The 26864-nt window shown below is 44.1% G+C and overlaps 1 protein-coding gene across 9 annotated transcripts in view; it reads right to left on the bottom strand.

Moving 5' to 3' along the window:
• Window positions 1–26864, bottom strand: part of CYLD (CYLD lysine 63 deubiquitinase) — a 1796774-nt gene that overhangs the window by 131389 nt on the left and 1638521 nt on the right. For all 9 annotated transcript variants that reach the window (XM_069639469.1, XM_069639490.1, XM_069639472.1 and 6 more), the window contains one exon: window positions 4047–4165. In XM_069639469.1, the coding sequence (XP_069495570.1) occupies window positions 4047–4165 (119 nt within the window). The remainder of the gene's footprint in view (window positions 1–4046; window positions 4166–26864) is intronic.

Raw genomic sequence — 26864 nt, 5'->3', positions numbered from 1 at the left:
AATCCTTTGTTTTTTTTTTAGATTCATATGGCCTTTGCCATGTCCAAAATGTGATAGAGAAGACCATGTGATTAATAATTTGCAGTGTAAGTGTCTCAATTAATATGGAAGCCAACATTAAGGTCCTACATCAAGATGAGTGAACTACCCAACAAAGGCAACAGGAGTGAACTTACTATAAACCCACCCTACCTAGCAACAACGTCAATGTAACTATCTTTCTGCCATTTCTATATGCCCCCCCAACTATCCACAATCAATCCCCAACTTGATTTGCCACTGTGGCTAGTTGGGCAGCCCTGTCTATTCAATTATAATTATAATGAATAGTATTGCAGAAGTGGATTTAAAAAATAAAATGCGGTGTGGCCATGTCTAGATTACAGGTCTGAAACTCGTGGCTCGCTAGATGTTTTGGACTACAACTCCTCTTGACTCTTCAGTATGGACTATGCTGTAAAGGACGCATGGATGTTGTAGTCAAAACATCTAGAGGAGGAAACTGAAAGGCAGACCGGAACAACACAGCTCTGACAAAAGCAGGAAACAAATGGAACCAATTATTTGAGTGGACATGCAAGTTCACCCCCAACCGACCTCTTCCCAGTAAATTACTACCTATTCCCCACACCCCCCTACCGCTTATATCATTTAACCCCCATCCGCCCACCCCATATTTCCTGATGAGCTTTTTTGGCCAGAAATCGGCAACAAAAAACTCGGAGAAAAAAGCTGTGGCATACCCTACAGATAATTATTTGGCAAACGCCGTACCCTACAGATAATTATTTGGCAGATTTCAGATCTGACACATCATTGTCATCCATCCTTAAACCCAAGAACATTCTGAGCACTCTCAACGTTAAAGCCTCCAGCTGAGATGATGGGGGCAAAACCACAGGGATAATCCCCTGACTTTACAGGTTCCTAAAAGTCAGCAAACAGTGTCTTTAGGTACACTTTTTCTTCCACTGGGATCTCAGTAAAAAAAAAAAGGAATATCCTTTATGTATTTTTTAACCCCGAGAAGGTCAGAGCCCGTTAACAGAAAAATAGCACAAACCACTTGAGACTACCATGGGGGAAAAAATAAAAACTAGGGCCCACAAAACTATATGATAACCAGCTTACTTGTGTACAAATCCCTGTTCGCTCGTAACAAGGTTCTGGGGTCTGACCACCATTCACTGCACAGTGTTATGCTATGTCTACTCCCAGGAGCCGGCCAAGATTGGGCTCTGAAGGCCACTGATCTGTCTAAGAACTTTGTGGTGCTTCTGCATGATTGACCTGGACACCGCCTGTGTCAGCTTATTTCCTCCTCTTACCCAGGGGCCGTATTCAACTGTGCAACGCTGTTTCCTTAATCAGTTTCCTCACCCACAAGCCTACATTGCCAACTGAGTTGACCAGATAAGCGGTCTCGATTCCCCATCAGCAACGCACTAGCCAATGCCACATGACTGACTGGGAATAAAGTGGGCACTGTGATGAATCCTGCAGAGTCATCACCGATTGCCTGGTGATGATCTGCTCCCACATGGCCAGGGGAAGGCAGTCGCTACCTGATCCTGACCTTGGGGGTGGTATTATGAGGGAGGATCATGTGGGAGGGGCTATTGGGGAAAAAGTAGTGACTCCAAGGGAAAAGACTCAGTGTTCTCCGCCCCCTCGCCCCTGACTCACTTGAAACAACTTATAAAGTACTGATGGCATATTGCCCAGAGAGGGGGGATACCTTGCAGGGGTGTACACCAGGTAATACAGCTAAGGTGTGTGAAAGAAGAAAAGACATTGTAAGACGAGTTCCTGGCAGTGGTCTATACCAGGAAATTCTCATCAATAAATTGTTGAGTTGGAGAGACACTTTTTCGACATCCTTACAAAAATAATTAATTGCTTTGAAAAGATACTCTTTGTTATTCTTAAGAAAGTGTTGTATAAGAGACATTTCCACTACTCTTGGGGAGCCACTGTTAGGGAAGGATTATGTTTTCATCATCCCTAGGAAAGTGCTAAAACATCATTACTTAAGTTGCCAAGAGATCCTTTACCATCCTTTATACATCATTTGTTTGGAAGAGACCCTTTCATCTTTGAGGAAGTGTTGTGCGAAAGACATTTTTATCACCCTTCAAGAACTATTGTGTGAACTGAATCTTTCCAATATTCTACCTGAAATGGTTCAGGGGGGAAGGGAAGCCTCCCCTGGAAAAATTGATTGTTCGGTTGGATTTATATACTTCGTTTTTGCACTTATTTTTCTGAGTTTAAGGCAGAGACATTTACCTTGCACATTTTGTTTTTTATTTTAGCGTGACACCAGTTACGTTTTGGACACAAGGACAGTTTGCTTAAGTTGGACGACGAGACACAGATTGTTCCCTAGTTTTGATTTCTTAGTCAGGGAAATTCAAATTTGGATAGGAATAGGAAGGCCTTTATCCAAGCCCTTTTATTTTAATCAAATGTCTAATGTTGAAAACATTACAACTTTGTGTCAGTCTCTAATTTCTGACCCATCACAGCATGTTCACGAAAATATTTAACTGAGGGTGTGGGCCTTTGTTAAATTGTTTAAGTTAACTCTATAGTGAGAAGGCATGACCTTTGAGCTACCAAAAACCCTCACCTCACATTCGCAGTCTGTGTGCAGTAGGAAGCGCAGCCGACGATAAAACCTCTCATGCCCGCTCAAAGAAACAATATTTATCACCAATGTCCAGTGGACATTGGGGAATCACTAACCAGGTCAGTTTCCCTTGAGGGAGGATGACAGATTACTGATTCCGAATTGAAACAGAGCAGATTGAAGGATGTTAGCTGTATATTCTATTAACTGTACATTTAAATCAATAGGTAGAATTGACATTTCTCTGTAGAGAAGTCACATTACAAACATGGTCCATGTACCATTAAACAATACACATAGGCTGCATGTGTCTACTTTCACTGGGCCTCTTGCCAGGATCCTTCTCAGTAGTCTGCAATTCCTGCAATAGCAAGGCTATTGCACCAAGATGGGAGAATGCTGCATTTTGATCATTGGAGTACCAAACCGTGTAATGAATAGCCCAAAGCCTTTGATGAATCAAAAAGAGCAAGTAAACAAGAAAGTACATTGTGTTCAAAGAGGTGAAGATGAAAGGACCCAATGAATGCAGAACAGGTTACTAAAATGAAGAAATGCTGCATTCTGGTAAAAAAAAGTCCCAACATGTATGAGAAAACAAAAACACAGAGAAACGCTGCATTATGAGAATTAAAATAAACATTCCAAAGCCTTAAGTCAAGGAAAAGTACATTAGATATAAGAAACCAACATTGCCTAATACACACGTGGGTAATATTTGCTATGCAGAGAAAGAGGTTTACACTGGAAACAGGAGTAACGTTTCCAAGTTGTTATTAGGACATTCATTTTCAAGAAAACATGTTTGTTCATGAGAATCCAGATTCCTGACAAGACTTAAAGATGTGTATTTGAAAATAAAAGTAGTTAAAAAAACATACTTCAGATGTTTGAATGTCATTACCAGCTCTCGCTACTACACTGTTCATGCTATTTCCTGGCAGAGTGGCTCAGATCACCAATAGCGGGTCTATTTACGTGGGATGGCCCATTTACAACCAACATATTTTGAAAGATAACTGTTTTGAGTGTAAAATAACAAATACACATTCTTATGCAGCAGACCAAAAGAGACTCATACAGTAAGTTTATTTTCATCCACAGTTGGACATTAAGTCTACTGGTTCATATAACTATCTGAATGAGTGCACTTCATAGGATGTGCATAGTTTATTCACGATATTTAACATGGTTTCCCTGAGAGTTTTTTTTAAAATATCTTTGCAAATAATGTCCATACTTGCAGAAATTGATATTTAATGCATAGCAGTAGACACGTGAAATTAATTTTTTTAACATAACTAAACAGGTGTTATAATACCATTAGATTAAATGAAGTGAATAAATGGTATGCCATGTTTTCCATTACCATGTCCCAATTCAGCCCAACTTCCCCCAATAAAAAACAGAATACCTGGGTGTTGCAGGTCTTGCAGAATTGCTTGATTTTTCCTGTTGAAATGTCGGCATCGTCATAGCATTCTCGGCACTCAAACACTGCAAGTCCACCGCATATGCGACACTGCCTAGGGGCTGAAAGATTGTGGCACAGTAAATATCTTCAAAATGTCATCCATTACAAAACAAATAATGAAAACGTCAAGACAATGCATTGCACAAGCAAGATTGTAGTGCTGCAAACCAATGATAGTGAATGTTTGAAAGACCCTTAACCCTTTAAGTGCCAAGGACAAGTATACTCGTCCTTTTTACATAGACTTCAATAATAGCCTGGCAATTATGATCAGGCAAGAATTACAATATGCCTAAGTAATAATTGATGACCCTTGCCATTAACATCTTGATTCTTCACTTGCAAAACATCTTATTGGAGTGGTCGAGGAAGAATGAAGAGTAATTTGCCTTCTCTTTTATAGAAACAGTGGTTCATAATTCAGAACCTGGCATAACCATGATTGCCTAAATGTATGACTTCTTGCCTAGTGAAACTATTGAGGTACTCCTAAAAAGCAGTAATTGACAACTGGAAAATGTAAAGGCCTAGATTTCGCAGCAGTGCCACCAAGATATAATTTTCTTTGAAAAAAAAAACAAAGTTGCATAGGACTGACTTTGTAAAAGTAATAGTTCTTACAGAGGGCAGAGCTCAGTCACAGATTAAACACCCCATCTAAAAGCCTAGGCTATGAAATACTAGATGATAAGCAAAGTCTAGCTAGTGAAAATCTGTGAATGGGTTGCCATGCCTTTTCTCAATTGGCTGACAATATACTGACTGTAATCATGCCTCATTGTAGATCATACTGATTGGTAGACAGTACGCGAGCAGTTTGTAAGTGCATACATCTGTTACCTTCTGCAACTCTTTTATAGGCAGTTATGTGTAACGGTGAATGAGGACATCCTGTGATTTGCTGTTTGAAAGCCTTGCACTCGCCTTAGCTCAGGTTGAAGATTTCTTAAGATTTAGGGACCTCATGAGACTATCGGAACCTGTGAAACTCTTCGATTGATCAAATTACCTCACGTAAGCACACACAAATGCAATGCAAAAATGAAATAATACTGCAAAGTTTTTTAAACAACCATTCACCCTGTTGCCAATTGCCCACGATGTGCTCATCCCAAAATGTACAATGAGAAACTAATGCAAAAGTTTTACAGAGAGGAGTGGCAGAGAAATGCACATGGAATGATCCGAAGAGCCAAAGACTATGTGGCGCTTTGGTATGACTCAATGTGCATAATTTCTCTAGAAAGAAAACATGCTTTAACAGATGGAAAATCAAGCATGTTTTTTCCTCGTTATACAAAGTTCACAAACTGCCAAATTTGTTGACAGTTCTTTCCTTTTCACATGAATGTCATGATCTGAACTAGGTGCTTCTTAAAATCAAAGCAGTTGATCTGTAACACGTCTAGGTTGCGATTCCTGTGTGACCAGGGATATTTCCAAATTCCATAATGAAAATCACATGCAAACATTTTTATCATTTATCTACCCGAGTGTAAATAACAAAAACAAATAAAGAAAACAACATGTTGTGGGGGTACAAAAGCACCCTATCTGATTCGTTATATTTGTGAGTGTTTTAGGGCAATGCAACTTTAAACACATCAAGACAGTTTCAGCATTACTAATTGCCATCACCCAGGAGTGCATTTACATGCACAACAGAAAGTCTGCAACGTGTGTTGTGTACTTACCAGCGGTATCTCAGAAAAGTGAAAGCTTGCAAATGACATTGTACACTTCACAACATTTTGGTATGGTAATTAAATGTATAGTGGCTCGTATAGTATGTTACATACATTGGCAGTTTGGTGTGTTCACTGCTTCCAAATCATATTCAGAACGTGGGCTTTTCCTTCATTTGAGTGATGCTCTCTAACAAAAACTCAGTCCATAGCGGATAATGATAATTGGGCACAAAAGTCTTTTTGTTTCTGTAGTACAAAAAGTGACCTTAGACAGACACTCCCTTCCTCTTTCCCTCAACCATGTTTAACGGATTTAATCTGCAAAACGTTATCAGTTACTTTTTAAAGTCTTTCAACATTTCATAATATACCACTACAAAGGGCCCAAATTCTCAATGTTTCCCATCTGATAGTTTTAATTTTTTAATGCCACAAACCAATGACTGCAGACTTTGAGGGATTTGCTTTGTGGCCATAGACATCTCCTTTCCAGCGAATCTTAAATCACACTTTGTACAAAAGTTGTTCCAGTTCCACAAATTTTAATAGCTTCAATGAATTCCTACCTATGACTCAATATGCTTGATACTTATGCAGAAGTCCTTGTGAATCTTTCATGGCAAATATATCTATGACTTTATAATTGATTGATGTTTTTGCTTAATGTCATTGTATGCTGCTAATTTTGTGTGAGGATTTCAGAGAGTTGTAGAAGAGCCATAAACAGCCACCAAACATTGGATTACTATATATCGAACTTAGTACTTAATCTACTACATTTCAGAGAGAATTGAAAACAACCACTTGTGTCCTTGAAATACTCACAAATAGAAATGAGTGGAAGTAGTGCTGTTTTTTCTAGATTTACAAACTGCACAGATGTTCTAGGTTATAGACATTTACCAATAGTGTTTGCCTGCTATGAGTGCCCTAAATCAATGTCCTTAATGTATTTGTGATGCAGCATCATGTCTAGCGCGGAAATAAAACTGCTGCTCAATGGCAAAATATTTCAAAGACTTGCTTGCTATTTTCACCACTGGTCCTACAAGTTTGGCTACCATGTGCCTTGCCTCCCCTTTTAACAACGTTGAACTGAGGGGTGAGAAGCTTTCCTTTTTTCTTTCCCCAAATCTTTCAGGTACCCAGATTTTCGTTCCATTTTAAGATCTGTTGTTTTCTCTTTAATGACTCGCTCTTCATTATTTTAACATATTCTTACCCACCCTGAAGCTATTGTGTGCCAAAGATTGCAGGATTTCATAGGCCATCACATTGAGGACCATAACCTATGAACACAATGTTTTCACACATCCAATGAGACTCCGAACATTTTTTGGAACACATTCATGAAATTAATGAGACTAAAAATCTTCTAATGATAAATGGCGATGCAACCAACTGGCAATATAACCAAGATATCACAATTCATTAGAAGAGAGACTACATTAATAAAAACTACACTAAATGCAAACTAACTATTCACTAGTTTGATGACTTACTGCTTATTTTAAGAGCACCACAGGGGTCGACTGTATAAAAAACAGGGAATTAAAGTGAGAAAAGGTGACAGTCCTAGATACAAACACTGTAAACTCTTGATAGACACAATTATACTTTGCAGGAATACATGTGGTTGTGAGATATCAACAAACAGCACCATACCATCAGCTAGTACATTTGTAAGAAAGCATATGGAAAATAATCACAACTTTTAATGCCTTGCACTGTATGTTGTGGGGGCATTTTATATGCTGTTCAAAACTAAAAAGTGAAACAGTCTCAAATTAATTGTAGACACATGCGATGCAAAATGTACTATCCTTGACTTGCTGTAATTGCTCTGGGTGGAGTGAGATACAGCAAAATCCAACATACCAGATGGAAGTTGCCTCTGATCTCGGCTCTCAAAGTATTGATTTACGAAACTCAAATTGCAAGTGTCATGGGCAGAGGGATCAACATAAGACTTGACAGATTATAAGGGTTTAACTGTGGTTTATTGTACAGCACACATAGGTGGGAGTAAGACCTATAGGTCTACCATGGAGGGGTTTTAACAAAACGGGGGTAGATCTCAGTCTAACAGTACAGAGATTCAAGGAAAAGACAATCTGGTTTGGAGAATGTTCAACCCCTTACCTAATGGGAGGATGATTGAGTCCAAACTCCCTAGTCTACAACAGCGTATGGTCATGGTTGTATTACCCCAAAAGAGTCCCAAAAAGTCAATCACAGTTCTTGGAAAACTGAAGGGCCCAGGGTGCTTCTATTATGGTTTGTGGCAAAAGCAATCACTTCTTGTATATGTAGCACAACATCCAGATTACAGATCATTTATTTCCTTTCTGTCCCAGGTGGATTTTCAGGTTGCTGCAATCATTGTCACCAGCCAAGGATGGTTTGCAAATCTCAAGGGTTTCTTGCCTTTCTCCCGCATGGGTCTGGGTGCCTAGCCCCAGACAGACTTGTTCTGCAGGCCATGATGGGTTCAGACCACCCAGCAATCTCGGAGTAAGGGGCTTTCCCCCCCGCCACCACAGAAACTGGGTGACTTCCCTCAGTATCATTCTAATTAATGTACTCTCCCTCTATTTACATATACACACATATATATATACACACATATTCAGTGAAAAAACATTAAAGGGACGTTATGGTTAAGTTGCACTAATAGAAACCTATGAAATTCAGTGAAAGAACCTTCTTCAAGGGATGTTATGGTTAAACGGAAAACCGAAAAACCCAAGAAATTCACCAGTTATAGTAAGCTAATCAATCATAACTCGCACCACCACCGTGCACTGCTAAGACTAACACCTAGGAGATCAAAGATGACATCGCACACGTCGTGCATTTGTGTACGTGTGGTAGTCACGGCTAAACAACATTTTGGGTGGAGTAGCATCATAGATGCATTGAATATTTTGGGGGATTGGGAGAGAGCAGGGGCATGGAGGAGGACCATGGGGAGTTAAGGGGGGCTGGTAGGCATGTTAGGGACATTTGTTTGGAGGAGTGGAAATGCATATTTTATATTTATTGGTTGTACACATAAGCACAGTTATATTTAAAGCTGCGTCTATAAACTATAAATTGTGAAATAATCATAGTTTTATGTGGATGATACACTAGAGAATTTTATTTGTGTGTGTTATTTTATCTACTCAGGTGTGTTCTTATATCATTTGAAGGGAGATTTAGTTTGGTTTTGGGCTTGCAGAAAAATGTACTTGTAGCTGCGGATAAGATCTGCAGCCGCGTCGAATAGCCGCAGCTATGAAAGAGGCTGGATGGGGAAAAATAGATTTCTGTGAGTTTCATTGTTTGTTATTGGTGGTTATTACTGTTCTATTTGTGTAGCTTTTTGTGATTGGTTGTAGTGAAAATGTTTCATTCATTGTAGTAGTTTTATTGGTATATTGACCTGTTTATTTGGTATTCATTTTGTAAAGTATAAAAGCCACCATTTTCTGCTGTTTTGTCCTTTTGATTCCAGAGCTCTCACTGTGCACATGGCAGGAGTGTGGCTGATGTGAAAGTAAGTCTTAATAAATATTTATATACTTGAAGATTTATTTGCATTGCTGTGTGAGTTAGTTATATTAAACACTGCTTATAAGGTGGCGTTTATGATCATTGTTTGGCAAGTATTTTCTCACTAAAATGCACCTACAAAATTAGATTTGCCAATGGCATTTATATGTTGGCATTATATGCAGGCATTTCGTTTTTGTATCCATGTTAGTGATGTTAAAGGTTTGATTGTATTTGTTGTAATTTTAATGCATTTACAGCTACAACGTACTCTTAGCTTTTTTGAGCTTTCTGTGAGGTAGTACAATTGATGGTGTTTTGCATGTTCATTTAAAAAAATATATTTTTCCATTTTGCTGTGGGTGCATCGTTATCATCCCAGTGCACTTGCACCAGATGTTGTACAGTTAACTCCTGTGAAAGGCCAACCCATATTCAAAACATAGTGGTACTGCTTGAGGTGGGAGCAGTACTTCTGTAGTCAGTTAATGAAAAGCCTCCTTTGTGAACCTTTTTAGCATTTCTGATGATTTTTCAAATGGAGTGCTCCAGTGATGCAGGTGTTAAAACTCTGGCTGTTGGTGGTAGCACCTTTAATGTGCGTAGGTTGATTATGCACAACCATCGCTCACAGCTTCAGTGATGAGGGAAGACCACATATAAGTCAAGAAAAGGCTGCAGCCTAGTATGTATGATATGATATGCCATTTATAACGCGCCTATAGGGCAGACCAGCAAGAAACATTTGAAGTTCCATATCTTGATGTTTTATTGCTCAAGGCGCATTGGACTTTTTCCATTTATTTATTGCCACAAAATATGAACAACGATTTTTTTTAAAAAATACTTGTGCTTCTACCTGTTTGATTGTTTTCTATCCCACGTTCTCCATGTTTACTTATCTCACTTTGTTCTCTCTTGTTCTCCAAGTGTACTTAACCTTCCCCATCCTCTGTCCTGCAACCACCCACTATAACGTCCTTTGTTTATTCTTACCCAGTTTTTACATCTCTGTTTATTTTCGTGTTATTCTTGTATACTTTTTTATATTATTGTATGTTTTTTTAAATCTAAGTTGGATTTTTCTTACCAATGACCTAATGATTGGTATGTGCAAAGAGAACAACAGTGTTGTATGCACACATGTTGTATCTTATATAGTGTCTGATGCACTGCATACAAATTGAGGGCCATAAAAACTGGTATATTAAATTGTGTTACTCAAGGTGTGCCTGTTCTTTAACTAAGTTTTCTTTTTTTTCAGATTGAAGAATAATATTTTTTTAAACATAAATGAATACCATGGCTCTGGTGTAGCCCAATGGGTTGCCGAGTATCAGAGGTGTGGTTACCCGCAGCAAAGACTGGGGAGGGTTGTAGGCGCGGGGTTCGTTGGACCATAGCCACGGCAATAAGCCTCAATGTGCAAAAAGTGTGCTGTTTGTACTCAAAGAGTCCTTTCTAAGAACGATCTTTTTTGTATATATGTATGCAAATCTATGTGACTTACCCGCAAAGGCTTCATAGTGTAACCGCGGCTAGAAAAAAAAGTCAATGAACTCTACCCCAGGCTATGAGTGATGAGTTATTATGCACTTTACATAACTCTTTTTATGTGCTCTTTTTACTGTCTCTTTTGTTATTCATATTACATACTTTGTTATTCATAGTCTATACACTGTTTCTAAAAAAGAAAAAAAACACAGAATCCTATGTTTTGTTATGTTACTTGGCATTTATATAGCGCCTTATATATCATTGGTATGATCTCAAAGCGCTGGTAGGTTGAACGCCCTCGGGAACCGTAGTTCAAGTTAGTGGAGAGAGATAGTGTTGTATGGTGCGTGGGTGCACCGGATATGTGTGCAGCTGGTGTAGTTGTTGGATGATAGCTGCTTCCTAGCGATAGGTGTGGTGCTGATGGTATCAGTTGGATGTGTGCAGTCAGGTGGGTGGACGCACAGAGTGGGTGCTTGGCTGTGTTACGCCAGAGGAATGCCTATGTGAGCAGTTAGGCCGGAATGTGCTCAGTTAGCTGCGTTTTTTTATGGTGATGAGGTGTTCATGGGGTCGTATTTGTAAGTGAACAGCTAGGCCGAATTATCAGGGGTATAGCTGTGTTCTAGTTGAATGATGGTGTATAGTGGAGAGTAAGCGTAGTGGTGTGATAGGTGGTTATCTGTAAGAGCGCCTAAGACTTTGGATCAGGCATGTGAACAGGATGGTGGGGACATACATAGCGACATACGGATATATAGTGACAGGGCTTGATACAGGTTTATATGGGGACACAGGTATGTATGGGGATACAGATATATAGTGACAGGGGTCGATACAGGTATATATGGGGAAACAGATATATGGGGGATACACTATAGCCGCAGCTACTATAAATTTTGTTTGTTGTGGATTAATTAATTAATTTTGTTTGTCGTGGATAGCCAATTAGATTCTCTGCTGATTATTGAGATATGTTCTCTTTTGGAGATTCCTAGTGCCGCACTAAGGGCGCTGTTTTGCAGTATTTGGATTTTCTGCGTGATGTATTTATTCGCACCTACATAGAGAGTGTTGCAGTAATCCACTTTGGACAGCACAAGTGCTCGTGCCAGTGTGGTGCAACTAGTTGTAGAGACATAGGGTTTAGCTGACCAGATTAACTTACAAGTGTAGGCTGTGGATGAGGCCATAGCGTTCACTTGTTTTGCTAAAGTTAAACTGGCGTCAAGGTAAAAACCTAGTGTTTTTACCTCCTTGGCAACTTTGATTATGTGGCTGTTTATGACGAAGGTTGTGTAGTCTTGACTGAGTTTCTTGATGTTGTGTGTAGACCCCAATATGATGAGTTACGTTTTGTCATCATTCAGGCATAGACCATGATGGGCCATCCATGCCTGGATGATGAGGTATATCTTGTTCACCAAGGCCAAATCCGGTTTGTAATCCTCAAAAGTGGGATGAGAATCTGGGTGTCATCTGCATAGTTAGTGTAGGTGACGCCCAGATGGTCTAAATCATCAAACAAGGGCTTAGTAACATTTTTATGCATGGTGGGGGAGACACAAGATCCCTGGGGCACACCACATGTGATGGGAACAGGGTCGGCAGCTGCTGAGGTGGAGAAGACCCTCATTGTTCTCTCACTTAAGAATTATTTAATCTGAGCTATGGCTTGTGGCGAGAAGTGAGCTGTTGATTTTACTAAGATGGTTGCAGAGAACTTTGTGATCCTCCAGGTCGAATGCTGCTGAGAGATCCAAGAGGAGGAGTAAGGCAGTTTTTCCTTGGTCTCTCAGCTCGTCGACCTGGGCTTTGAGATCGATAAGTGCTGTTTCAGTACCGTGTTGCTGTCTGAATCCAGATTGCTTAGTGCCTAGGAGATGGTGCATCTCCATGAATGTTTGCATCTGTAAATAGGCCACTCTATCTAGAATCTTTAGTAGAAAGGGCACCATAGTGATGGGCCTGTAATTTGTTGGTATCGCTGGGTCTAGTGTTTGCTTCTTAAGGAGCGGCAGGACCCACGATTCCTTAAGGTTACTTGGTATAGTGCATGAAGAGAATGAATATTTGATAAGTTTAGTAATGAATGGGGATAGGTCTCTGGCAGCGTCTTTTATTATTTGAGCCGGGCAGTTATTGCCTCGACAATTTGATGGTTTCAAAGATAGGATTATTTTTTTGACTTCCAGTATGGAGACTTTAGTGAAGTTAAAGTTATGTTCTGGTTTGGCATTGGTAGGTGAGTTATTAGTTTGGATGGTTGTCTTGGGTATGTTTCGTTTCTTGTCAATTTTGATTTGGAGTGTGGCAATTTTGTCACTTAGGGCCTTCTGGATGTTAGAGCACCATGTTTTATTTTTGTCACAGTTATCTGGTACTGGGATAGGGTTCTCTAGTTCCTTCAGCATTGTGAAAAGCTCCTTAGTTCCTGATTTGGCTTGCATTATTCTGTTGTCGAACCATTCTTTTTTGGCTCGCTTTATTTCTGTTTTGTATTTTGTGGAGATGTTAATGAGGGAGGATTTATTAATTTCTGATGGAAGTAGTCTCCATGCGTTATTCTTTCCTTAGTGTTTTTAGATAAGCGGTAAACCAGGCATTTAAGTGTGCTCTAGGTTTGCTATTTCTTAGTTTTAATGGGGCGATAGTGCCATAGGAAGTCAGTCATAGGACAGCAGAAGAGCAGCCATGATGTCTGGACAACTCTGAATAACAAGCTCTTTGAGGATGTACATTGTATTGTAATCATAATTGTACACAAGCGTTACCTGCACGACAGACGTTTGTAATGTTAACACCAAGTGTCTTAAATAAAAATAAAATATAAACAAATGTTTGTGAATGCTGCACTGAGGGGTCGGACCTGTTATCTGGCAGCCACAATGAGAAATGGGCTCAATAATATCGAGAAATTAGCCGAAATTATGGTCCAGGGGCAGTGTTCAGCAGTGGACCAGTTAGGGGTTTTCTAATAGGCCATTGTTTGCAGGGAAGCTGCTAAAAGATGGTGTACCAGGACTGGCAACATTTATCGAGATAGGGAGCTACATAGTGAGCAGGTGCGCAAGGTGGAAATGGGGAATGAATACCAGAGGGGTGTGCCATGTTGGGTTGTTGCGGCCCTGATTGTCTGAGGTGGCATTAGAACTGTTTCCCAAAGATGGGATTGGTGCTTTTTTTCTGACCAAGGGGGCAGGAGGGTGAGATCATGTTGGGTGGGTGGTGTTTCTTTTTGTGATGAGATGGTAACTGCCAATAGTTTTTGAACCATGTATGGGGTTATTTAGGGGACTGGCGACAACCAGCCAATGATCACATTAGGATGATGTTTTTTTTATTTCTTCTGTAGTATACTAATGTTTTGTTAGGGGCTATAAAAGGTTCAGCGCACAAGGGGCATGTTGAAGTTGGTTATGTTCAGTTCATCTTCCCGGCCCTGATGTATGAATAGATTTTGTGTTTTTTCATACATGTGGTGCACTCATTTTTGAGTTTTTGTAGATTGCTTTTTCCTACTTTTGGACCTATCTTGGGAGAACCCCCTACCTCAACATTTGCTTTAATTAACCTAAGAATGAAAGAAGTCCTAAAGCCTGGGTACAAAGAATTGTTTAGAAGAAAACATGTCATGGTCTTTGGAGATGTCCTACAGTTAACAGCAGTCAAAGCCAACCTATATTAAAAAAATTAGATTACAAAGCATGCCGTACCAGTCTCGGCAGCATAGTCAAATCTAATCTATGGTGTCATTTTTGCTTTAGACAACTTCCACCAAACATGTCTGTCTGCAGAGTGAACACTTGATCAAATTCTAAAGGACATAAGAATTGGTGTAGTGACTTAACACACACACTATCCTTAAAAAGTAGACTGTTAAATGAGCTGTATGGACAAAGGACACCTGCCCTGATATAATAGAATAATTAACACAACATTATCTACAATGGATGCGTTTAATGCCAAACGTTGCAAACTCTGACCAATGTAATGAAACAATGCTCAAAAAGAAAACCCATAGTCCACATCAGCTGCATAGACCAACTAGAAGTGCATGGCGTGACACTCCCTATGTGTCACAAAGAACTACCATATGTAAATAACATAGAAAAAACACAGCTGGATTAGAAAAAGTATTAACTCTTTGCCTAGACTGCAGAGTTATTCTAAGACACAAACCTGATGTAGAAACAAGGTTTAGACAATGGAGCAATTGGAACAGTTGTTGGATTCCAAGCATATCTAATCAAAAATAATATCCAGCTTGTCCTCATCACGTTTGACAAACTAGAACAAAACAATTCCTAGCACTACAGCACATTTTCTTCTTTTTAAAGATATGTATCTACACAGAGAACAATGTTTTCTGTCCATTGCATATGCTCTTACCATTCACAAGTCACAAGGTCTAACCCTCGACGATGCCATTGTAGACATTGGCAGAACATTTTAAGTAGGTATTAATTTATTTGGCACTTTCATGTTTTCGCACACTCACTGGTCTTTTCTTAGTAAACTTTGATTGAAAGCCAAAGCTAACATCCTTGAATACAACAGACTGTGCATTGTACACTCCACATCGGGATATGTACACTGTACTTGAAAGAAATATAAACATAGAACAGAGAATTGATTGCCCCTCTCCATGCTGCTCGAGGTTTGAGATTGGTGAGGCTTTTACACCATACTTAACAGACAAACACACATGATCAGTATATTGTTTACATGGTCAGTGAAAGGACCTGTAGAACCACACCTATATTTCATACTTAATTATTTTATTAATAGTTCATCAAAGTAAAAAATAATTAGGAAACTGGACTTAATACATTTTCGTCACAGTTGACAATAGACTAAAAAACATAGGTTATAAAGTGGTAGAGGTCACTTAGTGGACATCAATATACATAGGTAACTTGTGTCATATAAAAACACAACAGACTTCTATTATGTGTGGTCTTTTTCAGATCGTCGACATGTTTCGGCCACAGCTTTACATTGGACACTATCCCTAGTGTCCTTTTGGAAATGAATATACAGGCCTTCTTCAGGCCAAAATATTTCTTCCAATTCTCTTCAACTTAATGATTTACACCATTGGTTGATATTCACAACATCAATGATATCTACAAATAGCATGAGATTCCACTCTTGACTTTATTCAGGCCAATTGAGTACATTTCTTTAGATGGGATGTCCATGCATGTTGATACTACATGCTCCATTCTATCGTTGTGGCAAGAGGAACACTCCCTTTGACCTCAGTGACTTTGATATTCATCTTGCTTCTAATTTAACAAGGGCGAACTGCCGGTTTGAATCCGGCAATCCCAACAAGACTTCTAATTCAATTTTCAGTAGGCGCACCTTTCATTGGTGGAAGAAAAACACGTGGAAACCAAGCGACCCCGTCTTAACTAGATCGATGTGTTAATATTTGTGCTGGTTGCACTATCCCATTTGGTGCAGTGTATCAATATGACGTTGTTTCTGGGCAGACCCACAGCCGCAGAACTTCTGCACAAGATCCTTGTGTCGTCACTCCAAACAGACGCAGGCAGCACTACATCAGATCTCCCCATAATCCCCATTAAAAAGGAAAGAAATGCTGATCCTTTAAATTAACCACAGGCCACATTCTCTGGTCCCATTAATTTTAAGAACACAACTGGAATGAATTGTTACGCAAATGTAGCAAACAATCTACTATTCCAATTACAGACAATATTTACGTTTATGGCTCAGAACAGATATGTTTACAAATGCTTCTTCTTTATAAAGAGGCCACAAACAATACTGACACCATCTACAATGTATCAGGTATAAGACAATAATTGGACCACTGTGGTGGAATTGTCAAATTCACTAGAAACGCACAGGAGTATCCACAATAATTGATAACGTACTCACTAAATGTACTAGAGAGAGAACACATCCATATACACAAAATCCTTCAGATTTCATACACTTGGAAATATACATGCAGTCTGTGCAACCATGTTTCTGAAGAGCTGTTCCCAATTAAAGATTTGTGTATGTATCTATACTAAATTGTTATACAATTCAACAACTTCTCCAAAATGCAAACCATGGAATGATGCGCTCATGTTGCAAATAAGAACATTTTTAACAACACAAATAGATTCACATGGACAATATGTGATATTAATGCTTTTAAGATACAATGCAGATAGCACTAAAAATAACTGTAAACTCACTAACTTCACACACGCCCAAGTATCTCTTGGCCGAAAAGCATTCACCACGGTAGGCAAAATATACCATACTGGTGCCACAACCATTTCGGAACACAATAATGCATATGTGAATCAAGGAGTGGCTTAATGTAACAACACTTCCATTACTCAAAAACAAAGTTTAGCAGAAAATCTAACAAATGTCTACTTAAAATTCCTTGGACCAAAATGTAGTCATTAAATTATACTTTAAATGAATATTTACGGAATCGGCCACCAGGGGGGCGAGTGGATGGAGTCCAACTCCACGTGAGCTCTCGGATCGAGGGTCCTGAAAGAGGGTCTGAGCCCCCACTTTAGACACCCCCCACTTTAGACACCCCCCAGACGGCAGTGACCGGCCATTAAGTGTGAACCCACCTGGGTAGGTGAGGGAAAAAGAATGAAGAGAATAGGCCCCTGAATGAGGGAGAAACGCTGTTTCAAGTAACGACCGAAACCAAAAGTTAATTCTGCGCCGAGGCAACAGTGCATAGTTCAGTGAACTGAGCTGCTGTGTGAGGCCCAAGGAAAGGACGCACTACTCACGTGAATCAGCTTGGTGCCAATGCAGACACTGGGACCCCCCCCCCTCTGGTCACCTCTGAAGAGGGTTCGAGCTGTTCATAAGGAAGACCCAGGAGACAAAGTGTGAGCGGGCTCTGGGAGTAGAGGGTTTGACGCACCGCTCCTGCTGAGCAACGGTGGAGAGCGACCCCCCGCCAAGCCGTGTTGGAAGGTGCAACTTGTGCGGAAGCCCGCGGCCCGAGGAGCCCTACATACTCGGCACATCAGAGGACCGGCCGATGGCCTGACCGTGCAGCCAGACAAACTGCCTGCAAACACACTCTCATATATAGACTGGGGGAATCTAACGGGCCCAGAGTACACCCAGGGGCCTATGGACTACGCCCGTTGTGGACATAAGATTGCGGGGCCATCAGTCTGGCCCTCCCTGGAGCACGGGTACACGGACACAGTCTGGGCACTTGGCAACCTATAGTCCACACCCCCAGACTAGGGCGAAACACAGCAGAGCTGGCGGCCTCATCCTTCTGGAGGGAATGGTAGGCAGACATTCCTGCATGTCTGACACATTGGGAGAACACCAAATGGCAGAGTGACGGCACTCCCTCTTCCCAGGGAACGCTCCCTTTGGGCCCCCTAATGCTAATTTGTACACAAGGGTAAAAGAGATTTCCTCCAGTGCGGGGAAACACGTTTGAGCACAACACTCACTCACTGTGCCACAAGGGGACATAGGGAACTCACCTCACAGCCAGCACCCTGACCTCTCCAGGGCGCGAAGAAACACACTCAAGGATAGGAAAGACAATTGAAACAGAGGAAGTGAGGGACGGAAGGTACCTTATTTCACTGAACTCCAAATCCTAGCTGCCAAGTACAGAAACGTAACGCTGAACGGGGTACAACGACACGGACCAGCGGCAGAGGTGGCAATGATGCAACATTCGAGCTGAACGATATTCGAGATACAGGCCAACAAGGGGACACGCTCTTAAATGAAAGAGCATTGTGGAATACAACAACCCTAATTGCAAAGCTGTGACTCACTGCTTACTACATTTACTTTCAATGGTAAGAGATCTGGTTACCGCTCGATTTCACACTGAGGCAGATGCTAGTCTCCACCAGCTAATCAGATGGAATAAAGGGCTGAGACCCCAAGCTTCCGGACTATTGGCAGGAACCAGCTGTAACGATCCGGACTACGGTTGAGGGGCCGTGGAGAGTAAAGGCAGGATATATTTGCCCATCCCCACATATGAGGACGCCCCAATCTGAAGCTCGCAGATCCCGGCTATCAAGCACTGGTCTCTAGCAGTAAAACCAGAGAAAAGCATGGACTGCCATTGATTACTACTCGGCACACAACACTCTGCCTTGTGAGGGTTGGGCCCCCATTTTCGTTTGGGGCATGTGCCCTCTTTGAGGGAGTGAGCCTAGGATACCCACATGAGACCCGAGTTGCACCCAAGCAAAAAGGGCTGAGTGCTCTGCCCCTCAAGGCCCAAACGCACCTGCACGCTTCCACAAGGATAGGGCAACTGTGGGAGAAAGGACCATAGAGAGAAAAAAGAAAAAACAAAACGAAAGAACGATTGTGAGGCCATACCCATGTGCTAACTGCAGAGTGCAAGTAAATACGACAGAAGCTGGCACCATATAGGTACACTCCGCTTTGCCCTGCACCGGAGACTCCCCAAATAACCGTCATGGCGACCTCAGGGACAGAGGCCGCAGCGACCAAGGGAGACGTGGCAGCTCTATTGGAGGAAATCAAAAATATGAGAGCGGACATTGGAGGAAAGGTCGATAGAATCACTCAGAGAATTGATAGGATGGAGGAGAGACTCGAAGGAGTCGAAAACAATCAAACCTTGTTGAACACCCTTGAAACCCAAATGGACCAGAGGATTTCCGAAATAGAGGCACGCAAAGAGGAATACCATCTCAAGATGGACGATTTGGAGAATCGAGAACAACTGAACAACCTAGGGTTTTTTTTGGCATTGCGGAAAGAGAGGGAGAATTTGAACAGGATTTGAAAAGGATGCTCCATGACATTATGAAACTCCTATTCGAAGATGATGCCATTGATGAACCGAAGACCGAAAGGATACACAGAGCGAGGGGAGTTGCTAGTGGACCAAAAACCGTCCTAGTCCGATTCCACAACTACCAAGACAAGGCCAGAATCCTGGAGAAGGCAAAACGTAGTGGGCCTATTACCCTCGATTCAGCAAGAGTAACGGTCTTTCAAGATTTATCATCCCTGACTCTCGCTCTGAGATGGATGTGCATACCCCTCACAAAGTGGCTGAAAGATCAAGGAGTCCACTTGGAATCAGATGGAATAAAGGGCTGAGACCCCAAGCTTCCCTGCCCGCCCACCCCCCCTCTGATTGGCTGTGTGCCTGCCTCCCCTCTGGCCTACTCGACGGCCGTTCCCCACGCTCGCTTCTTTTCTCCAGCTGAGCGTGGAGAGCGGTCGCCGGTGGCCTGAGGGGATCAGCAGGCCTGGAAAGCCCTGCCTGGGCCTCCGTGAGTTTTTGTTTTCTTTGTGCTTTGAAAGGGAAAAGAAAGTGAATTGTTTTCACGCGCTACCAGCGCGGTGTTTGGCCTGCTCCTGCTCCCCCCTCCCACTTCCTGGTCTTCCCCTCGCTCCCCGCCTCCCTGCCCGCCCACACCCCCCCCCTTCCTCTCCCTCTGCCTATAACCTCCCCCCTCCTGGGCAGCCCTCTGCCCGGCAGCCCCCGCGGCTAAGGGCCCCAGGCCAAGGGCGACTCCTTCAGTGCGGCTCCCTGTGTGTATGCAGGTGTCCGCAGGGGACGCCAGGCGCCAGCTCCTCCGCTTTCCGGCCCACCCCCTCCTCACCTTGCTCACCTCATCCGCATGATGCCTCGCCCCCCTATTCCAATTCTTTGGTAAACTAGGGTGCTTTTCTCCCCCCGCAGGATTCTCACACTTAGGTGGCCCTGACCTACTACGCATTACTGTTTGCTCTGCATTGTGTTAAACTAGGGTGTTTTTCTCCCCTCGCAGGATTCACAAACTTAGGTGGCCCTGACCTACTACACATTACTGTTTGCTCTGCATTGTGTTAAACTAGGGTGCTTTTCTCCCCCCGCAGGATTCTCACACTTAGGTGGCCCTGACCTACTACGCATTACTGTTTGCTCTGCATTGTGTTAAACTAGGGTGTTTTTCTCCCCTCGCAGGATTCTCAAACTTAGGTGGCCCTGACCTACTACACATTACTGTTTGCTCTGCATTGTGTTAAACTAGGGTGCTTTTCTCCCCCCGCAGGATTCTCAAACTTAGGTGGCCCTGACCTACTACACATTACTGTTTGCTCTGCATTGTGGTAAACTAGTGCCCTCCACTCACTTCCTGTCTGCATACTCGTGGCGTCCGCCTCCCCTCCTACTCCATGGTGCTCTCTATCTCGCCTATCTACTCTAACTGCTTCTCCATTGACTATCCTGCTCTCCTCACTAAATCCGGTAGGAAAAAGTTTAAAAAGGACATCCTGGTCTCCAACCCAGGCCTCCCTATCGCTGACACCTACACGAGCGCCTGCTCCAAGGAAACTCTCACTGACATTCTCTTTTTCGTGCCTTCACCTGACCTATGGACCCCTCACATGGTCGCTGTGCTCTCTCCTTTCTCCACCTCTCCCATTAATGGTGGCACCCGTTGGGATGTCCTCTTGGCCCCTTTCCACTCCTCTAAAGCCATCATTAATGTCTATGCTAACGGGACCGTCTTGGTCCAAGGCCCTCAGGCCAACCTTCACCTCTTTGATAGACGCTTCCCATGCCTCATCAACTTCCTCTCCGCTCCCGCTGTCCCCCCTCCTCTGTCCTCGGCTACCTTGCCTCTCCCCTCCCTCCCTGCCCCTTCTCTTGCTCCCTCTTCAACTCCTTCTCTAACACCTCCGCAGGGCGTACCTCTGATCTGTACCCCTCCCCGGAAGTTTTTCAAGGGTGGCAACCTTCTCCACATTGCCACTCTAAATTCTCGCTCTGCCATCAAGCACTCCTCTGATATCTGTCGCCTTCTTGAGGAACTGGACCTCGACGTCCTCGGTCTCACTGAGACTTGGTTCACTGCCAGCTCTGCCACCAGCTTCGACACACTCCTACCTGACGGCTACAAGATCCTCTCCGTGCCCCGGCCCAACCGCTCAGGGGGTGGTGTTGCCCTTATCTTCCCTGAGTGGATTCCTGCCACTGTCACTCCTACGCAGACCTACTCCTCTTTTGAATATCTTGTCTGCCGACTCTCTCTCTCTCCTAGCCATTCCCTTACCGTGGCTACTATCTATCGGCCACCTGGTCAAATTTCCTCCTTCCTCTCTGAGTGGGCTGACCTCTCCTCCTCACTCCTGTCCTCAACCACCCAACTCCTCTTTCTCGGTGACTTCAACATCCACCTCGATGCCTCCTGTCCCCTCACTGGTCTCTTTCGCGAACTCTGCAACTCTCTCTCACTCTCTATTCTCCCGTCTGGGCCTACTCACTCTGCAGGGCACACTCTTGATGCTCTGATCTCTTCTGACCTTCCCCTCTCCCTCCCTCTCTCCACTCCTCTCTCCTGGAGCGATCACTTTCTCCTATCCTCCCACCTCTCCCTCCCTACCCCACAGGCAAAGCCACCCTCTTCACTGCCACCCACCTTCTCGGTCATCCGGCCCATGAAGCGCGTGTCAGTTGAGGCCTTCGCTGCTACCTTCTCGCCCCCTCCTCCCCCCCCGGCTGACTCCCACCCTGACACAGCCCTCTCCATGCTCTATTCCTCTATATCTGATACTCTCGATATCCTTGCCCCCGTCATGAGAATCCGCCTGAAGCCCAAAGCCAAATGTAACTCCTGGTATGACTCGGATCTCGTCACCCTAAAACGCAAGTGCAGGGTGGCAGAGAGGAAATGGCGTGCTTCATGTTCATCCTCTGACAAACTGGCCTGCCGCCTGCTCCAAAGGCAATACCGGCTCTCCGTTCTCACCAAGAAGAGAGCCCTTATCCAAGCCCGCATCTCTGAGGCATCTAACAACTCGGCCGAACTCTTTAAAATCTGCAAGGAGCTGGCCAACCCTGCTGCAGTCTCTACCTCTCCTGTCCCCTCCCAGGCCCTCTGCACTGCACTGGCCTCGCACTTCATCTCAAAAACTCAGGACATCCTGTCCTCGCTCTCCTCCGCTCTCCTCCCTCCCTCTCTTCCCGGCTCTTCCTCTTGCTCTCTTGCAGCCGCCCCTCCGCCCTCCTTCTCTGCTTTTCCACCTTTTTCTGCTGATGAGGTTTCCAGACAAGTCCGATCTATGAAAGCCTCGTCTAAACAGGTTCACCCCTGTTCCTCCAAAACCATCAAGGACCACATCGACTCCCTGGCTCCTGCCCTGGCTGACTTTTGCAACCACTCATTCGCCTCTGGAGTCTTCCCATCCCCCCTCAAGCACTCCCTTGTGCACCCCCTCCTCAAGAAACCCTCTTCCGACCCCTCCTGCCCGGCCAACTATCGCCCAATCTCCATTACTCCCTTCCTGGGCAAACTCCTGGAGAAACTGGCCATCTCCCAGCTTAACCTCCATGCTGAATCTGTTGGTAATCTTCATGACCATCAATCCGGCTTCAGAGCGGCCAGAAGCACGGAAACTGCTCTCCTGAACATCCGTGAGGACCTGCTCCTGAACCTCGATTCCAACACTCCCTGCGTTCTCATTCTGCTCGATCTCTCCTCTGCCTTTGACACTGTCAACCATGCCATCCTGCTCAACCGTCTCCGTGATAACCTGGGTATCACTGGTCAGGCTCTGGCATGGCTGACCTCTTTCCTTTCCGGTCGACCCTCCCAGGTCCAAATGGGCTCCTTCCTCTCTGACATCTTTTTCTCCACCTGTGGTGTCCCCCAGGGATCCATCCTCTCTCCCTGGCTTTTCAACCAATATCTGGCACTCCTTGCCCACCGCATCGCCGCTCTCTGCCCCCACTTTCAGTGCTATGCGGACGATACCCAGCTCATTTTCAGGCTACCCTCGGCCTCCTCCTCTCCTTCCCTCATCTCCGACTGTCTGTCTGCTATCCAGGAATGGTGTGCCGCCAATGACCTCTGCCTTAACGCCAGTAAGACTGAGATTCTACTCATCGGCACACCCACTCCCTCCTTCCCTGCAGCTCTCTGGCCGGCCTCCCTTGGCCCCCTTCCCGCCCCTACCTGCAAGGCTAAAAACCTCGGGGTCATCTTCGACTCCACACTCTCCTTCTCTCCTCATATATCTGACGTCTCTAAGAAGTCACACTACCAGCTGCACCTCCTCAGAGGTATTCTTCCCTTCCTCTCCTTCCCCCAGAAGCTCACTGTCTCCCGAGCCCTGGTTCTCTCTAGGCTGGACTATTGTAACAGCCTCTATCTTAATCTGCCTGCCTCCACTCTCCGCCCTCTGCAACTTATCCAGAACAGAACTGCGAGACTTGTCCTTGGCCTCAAGCCCAGGGACCGTATCTCTCCAGGACTGAAATCTCTTCACTGGCTCCCAGTGGCTGCGAGGATTAAGTTCAAAACCCTCTGCATTGTCCACAAGGCCTTCTGGGGCCTGGGGCCTAAATACCTTCAACTCTCTCTTCCTAAATATCTTCCTTCACGAGCCCTTCGCTCATCCGTCTCCAACTCCCTCATGGTCAGCCGCTTCTCGAAGCAACGAGCTGGGGGTAGATCTCTCTCCGAAGCAGGGGCCTCCCTCTGGAACAGCCTTCCTGCCTCCCTGAAACTTGAGGAGAACCATCTCCGGTTCCGGAAGTACCTCAAAACCTTCCTCTTCGCTTCTGCCTTCTCTCTCCTTCTCCCCTGCTAAACCTGCTTAACTCCCCACTGAATTCTGCACTAAACCTGCATCTGGGCCACTCTCAGCGACCTCGGTCCAGGGCCCAGCCACTCTCCACTTGCACTGCCTCCCTGGCTCCCCCTGCACTGTGGGACTGTCACTGTATCCCTACAGCCCCCCTTCCCAGCACTTGCTCTGCACTTACCTCGCACTTGCCACCAGCGGGCCCTTTTTATTTATTATTTATTATTTATTATTTTATTACGCTACTTACCTTGTACTGCACTTCCCCCCCACCTCCTCTCCTTGCACTTTCTCCTTTTCCCCTTACCTCTGCACTTGCGCGATCTGAATGACACCTGGCCTAGTAGGATCGTTTGTCTGTCTTCCCCTTGTTTCCCTCCCTCCCTGCCTCGTCGCGCCTTGAAACACTTGTGTATAGGCGCGTTACAAATACCATATCATATCATATCATATATCATAGATGGGTCTACCCATTCTCCCTTACATTTGAATTGGAAGGACGAAGGGAATCACTTTGGAACTAAAAGGATATCAAGAACTGCATAGCTGAACTTTTGGGCAAGCATGAAGGAGGACAGGATTAGGGCGAGAGGAGACAGGATGATAGACAGTGGCACATCCAGGGCCCGAGACGGAGGTGTAGGCCAGGCTCTAGGCAATATCGAAGGATCAGTGCCTGACCAGGCGCAGAGGCCTGAAAGCTCCTGGAAATATCAACACAATGACCTGAGAGTACGGGGCCCTCTCTACCAGGCTGAGACTAGATGATGCACTTCTGTGTAATTGTTGAGGGGGAGGGTTCCCAGGTGGGTTTGCCTCATGAATGCCCTAGAAGTGCTTGGAGGCGGATGGACCCAAGATCACCAGAGTTTTGGTCCCAGAGAAAGGTGGCTGAACATATCCTGTGCCGGGACCTGGATGGCTACGATAATGGTTCCACTGCTCCTAAGGATCTGAGGTATTGTGAAGTGTTCAATGATCTGAGCCACGGACTTCGCTGATCCGAGGGGTGTGAGAGCATATGCGGTTTGGGAAATGATAGTGTTATTTTGAGGTTCATGTAAAGTTATGGAGGGTGGGGAAACTGGAAAGGGGGCTCAATGTTATTCTGATTGTTTCTTTGGGAAGGACCGTGAGATAACCGGTCTCTACTGGTGGTTCGAACTCGGCTTGGTGATGTTAACCAGGTCACATCAGACAACGTCAAGGGCTCAGGAGGGGGAGGAGCGAGGGTGTGGGGAAAGGGTAGGAACTGGATATTCTTTATACATGGAATACGTGGCAACATGTGTGCTCTTATATGTACCCGGCCGCTGGTACTTATTGGAGGGTCGCCAGGCGGCCATAAAAAGAAATGGCAATACAACTAAACCCTCGAAGAAGGGACAACCTCAGAGTTGGGACACTAAATGTTAAGGGGTTGAATTCGCTGGCCAAAAGGTCCCTGGTGTGCAGAGAGTTCTGAAGAGCAGGGCTTGACGTGATGTTCTTGCAAGAAACTAAATATGCGCATGAAGAAGAACGCAGGATCTTCAACCCGAAAATGGGAATAGAATATTGGGGCTCAGGCCCCCTGAGGAAAGCAGGAGTGGGGATTCTTGTTGTGGGCTGATGTAAATGGAAGAGCAGTACTGGTAGTAGATATTGCACAGAAAGTCACCTTCTCTTTGACAACAGTGTATTCACCCAACGTAGGAGAGTCCCGATTTCTGAAGAGAACACTTCCTAAAATAATGCTTGAGGCCGCTGGGCAAGTAATCCTGGGGGGAGATTTCAATCTATGGGCAGATATTAGATTAGATAGGAGAGTGGGTAACCCCAGAACACGTGACCCCATAGATGGAATTCGGGCAGGGGTTATGAACCCCTACCTCAGAGGCTCAGAGAGGATCGACAGGTAAAGGGACTTAAGGTGGGAGGAAAGGAATACAAGGTGGCCCTATATGCGGACGAGTTACTTTTACACATTCAGAACCCTTTGAAGTCCATACCCAAAGCAATGCATCTAATCGAAGAGTACAGGGTCCTATTCGGCTTCAAGATAAATAGAGCCACGTCAATTTTATTCCCACTGCGAGGACCAGTCCAGACGGACCCCCGAGAGATTTGCCCCACTGGGTCCAACAATCGGCGTTGACACCCTAAGTTACTTGAGAATAAATATCACTAGAGACTTAGATACATTATATGATGACAACTTCCCCTGCCTTCTCTCGAATGTACGTGCTGATCTGGAAAAAATGGCAAAAAATTACGATATCTTGGCTCGGGAGATTAAACGCTGTAAAGATGGTGTGTCTACTCTACCCAGATTCCTGTATCCATTTCAAATGCTTCCGATTCGGCTTCTGAAATCTTTCTTTGGAGAGTTAAAAAGGGAATCCTACGGTTCTTGTGGCAGGGAAAGATGGCCAGGGTGGCTTACGAT

The sequence above is a fragment of the Ambystoma mexicanum genome, chromosome 1q (genome assembly GCF_040938575.1).
Source record: "Ambystoma mexicanum isolate Mex_15411 chromosome 1q, UKY_AmexF1_1, whole genome shotgun sequence".
NCBI classification, from domain to species: Eukaryota; Metazoa; Chordata; class Amphibia; order Caudata; family Ambystomatidae; genus Ambystoma; species Ambystoma mexicanum.
The sequence above is the reverse complement of the archived record's forward strand: the minus strand, read 5'-3'. Positions and strand labels throughout refer to the sequence as shown.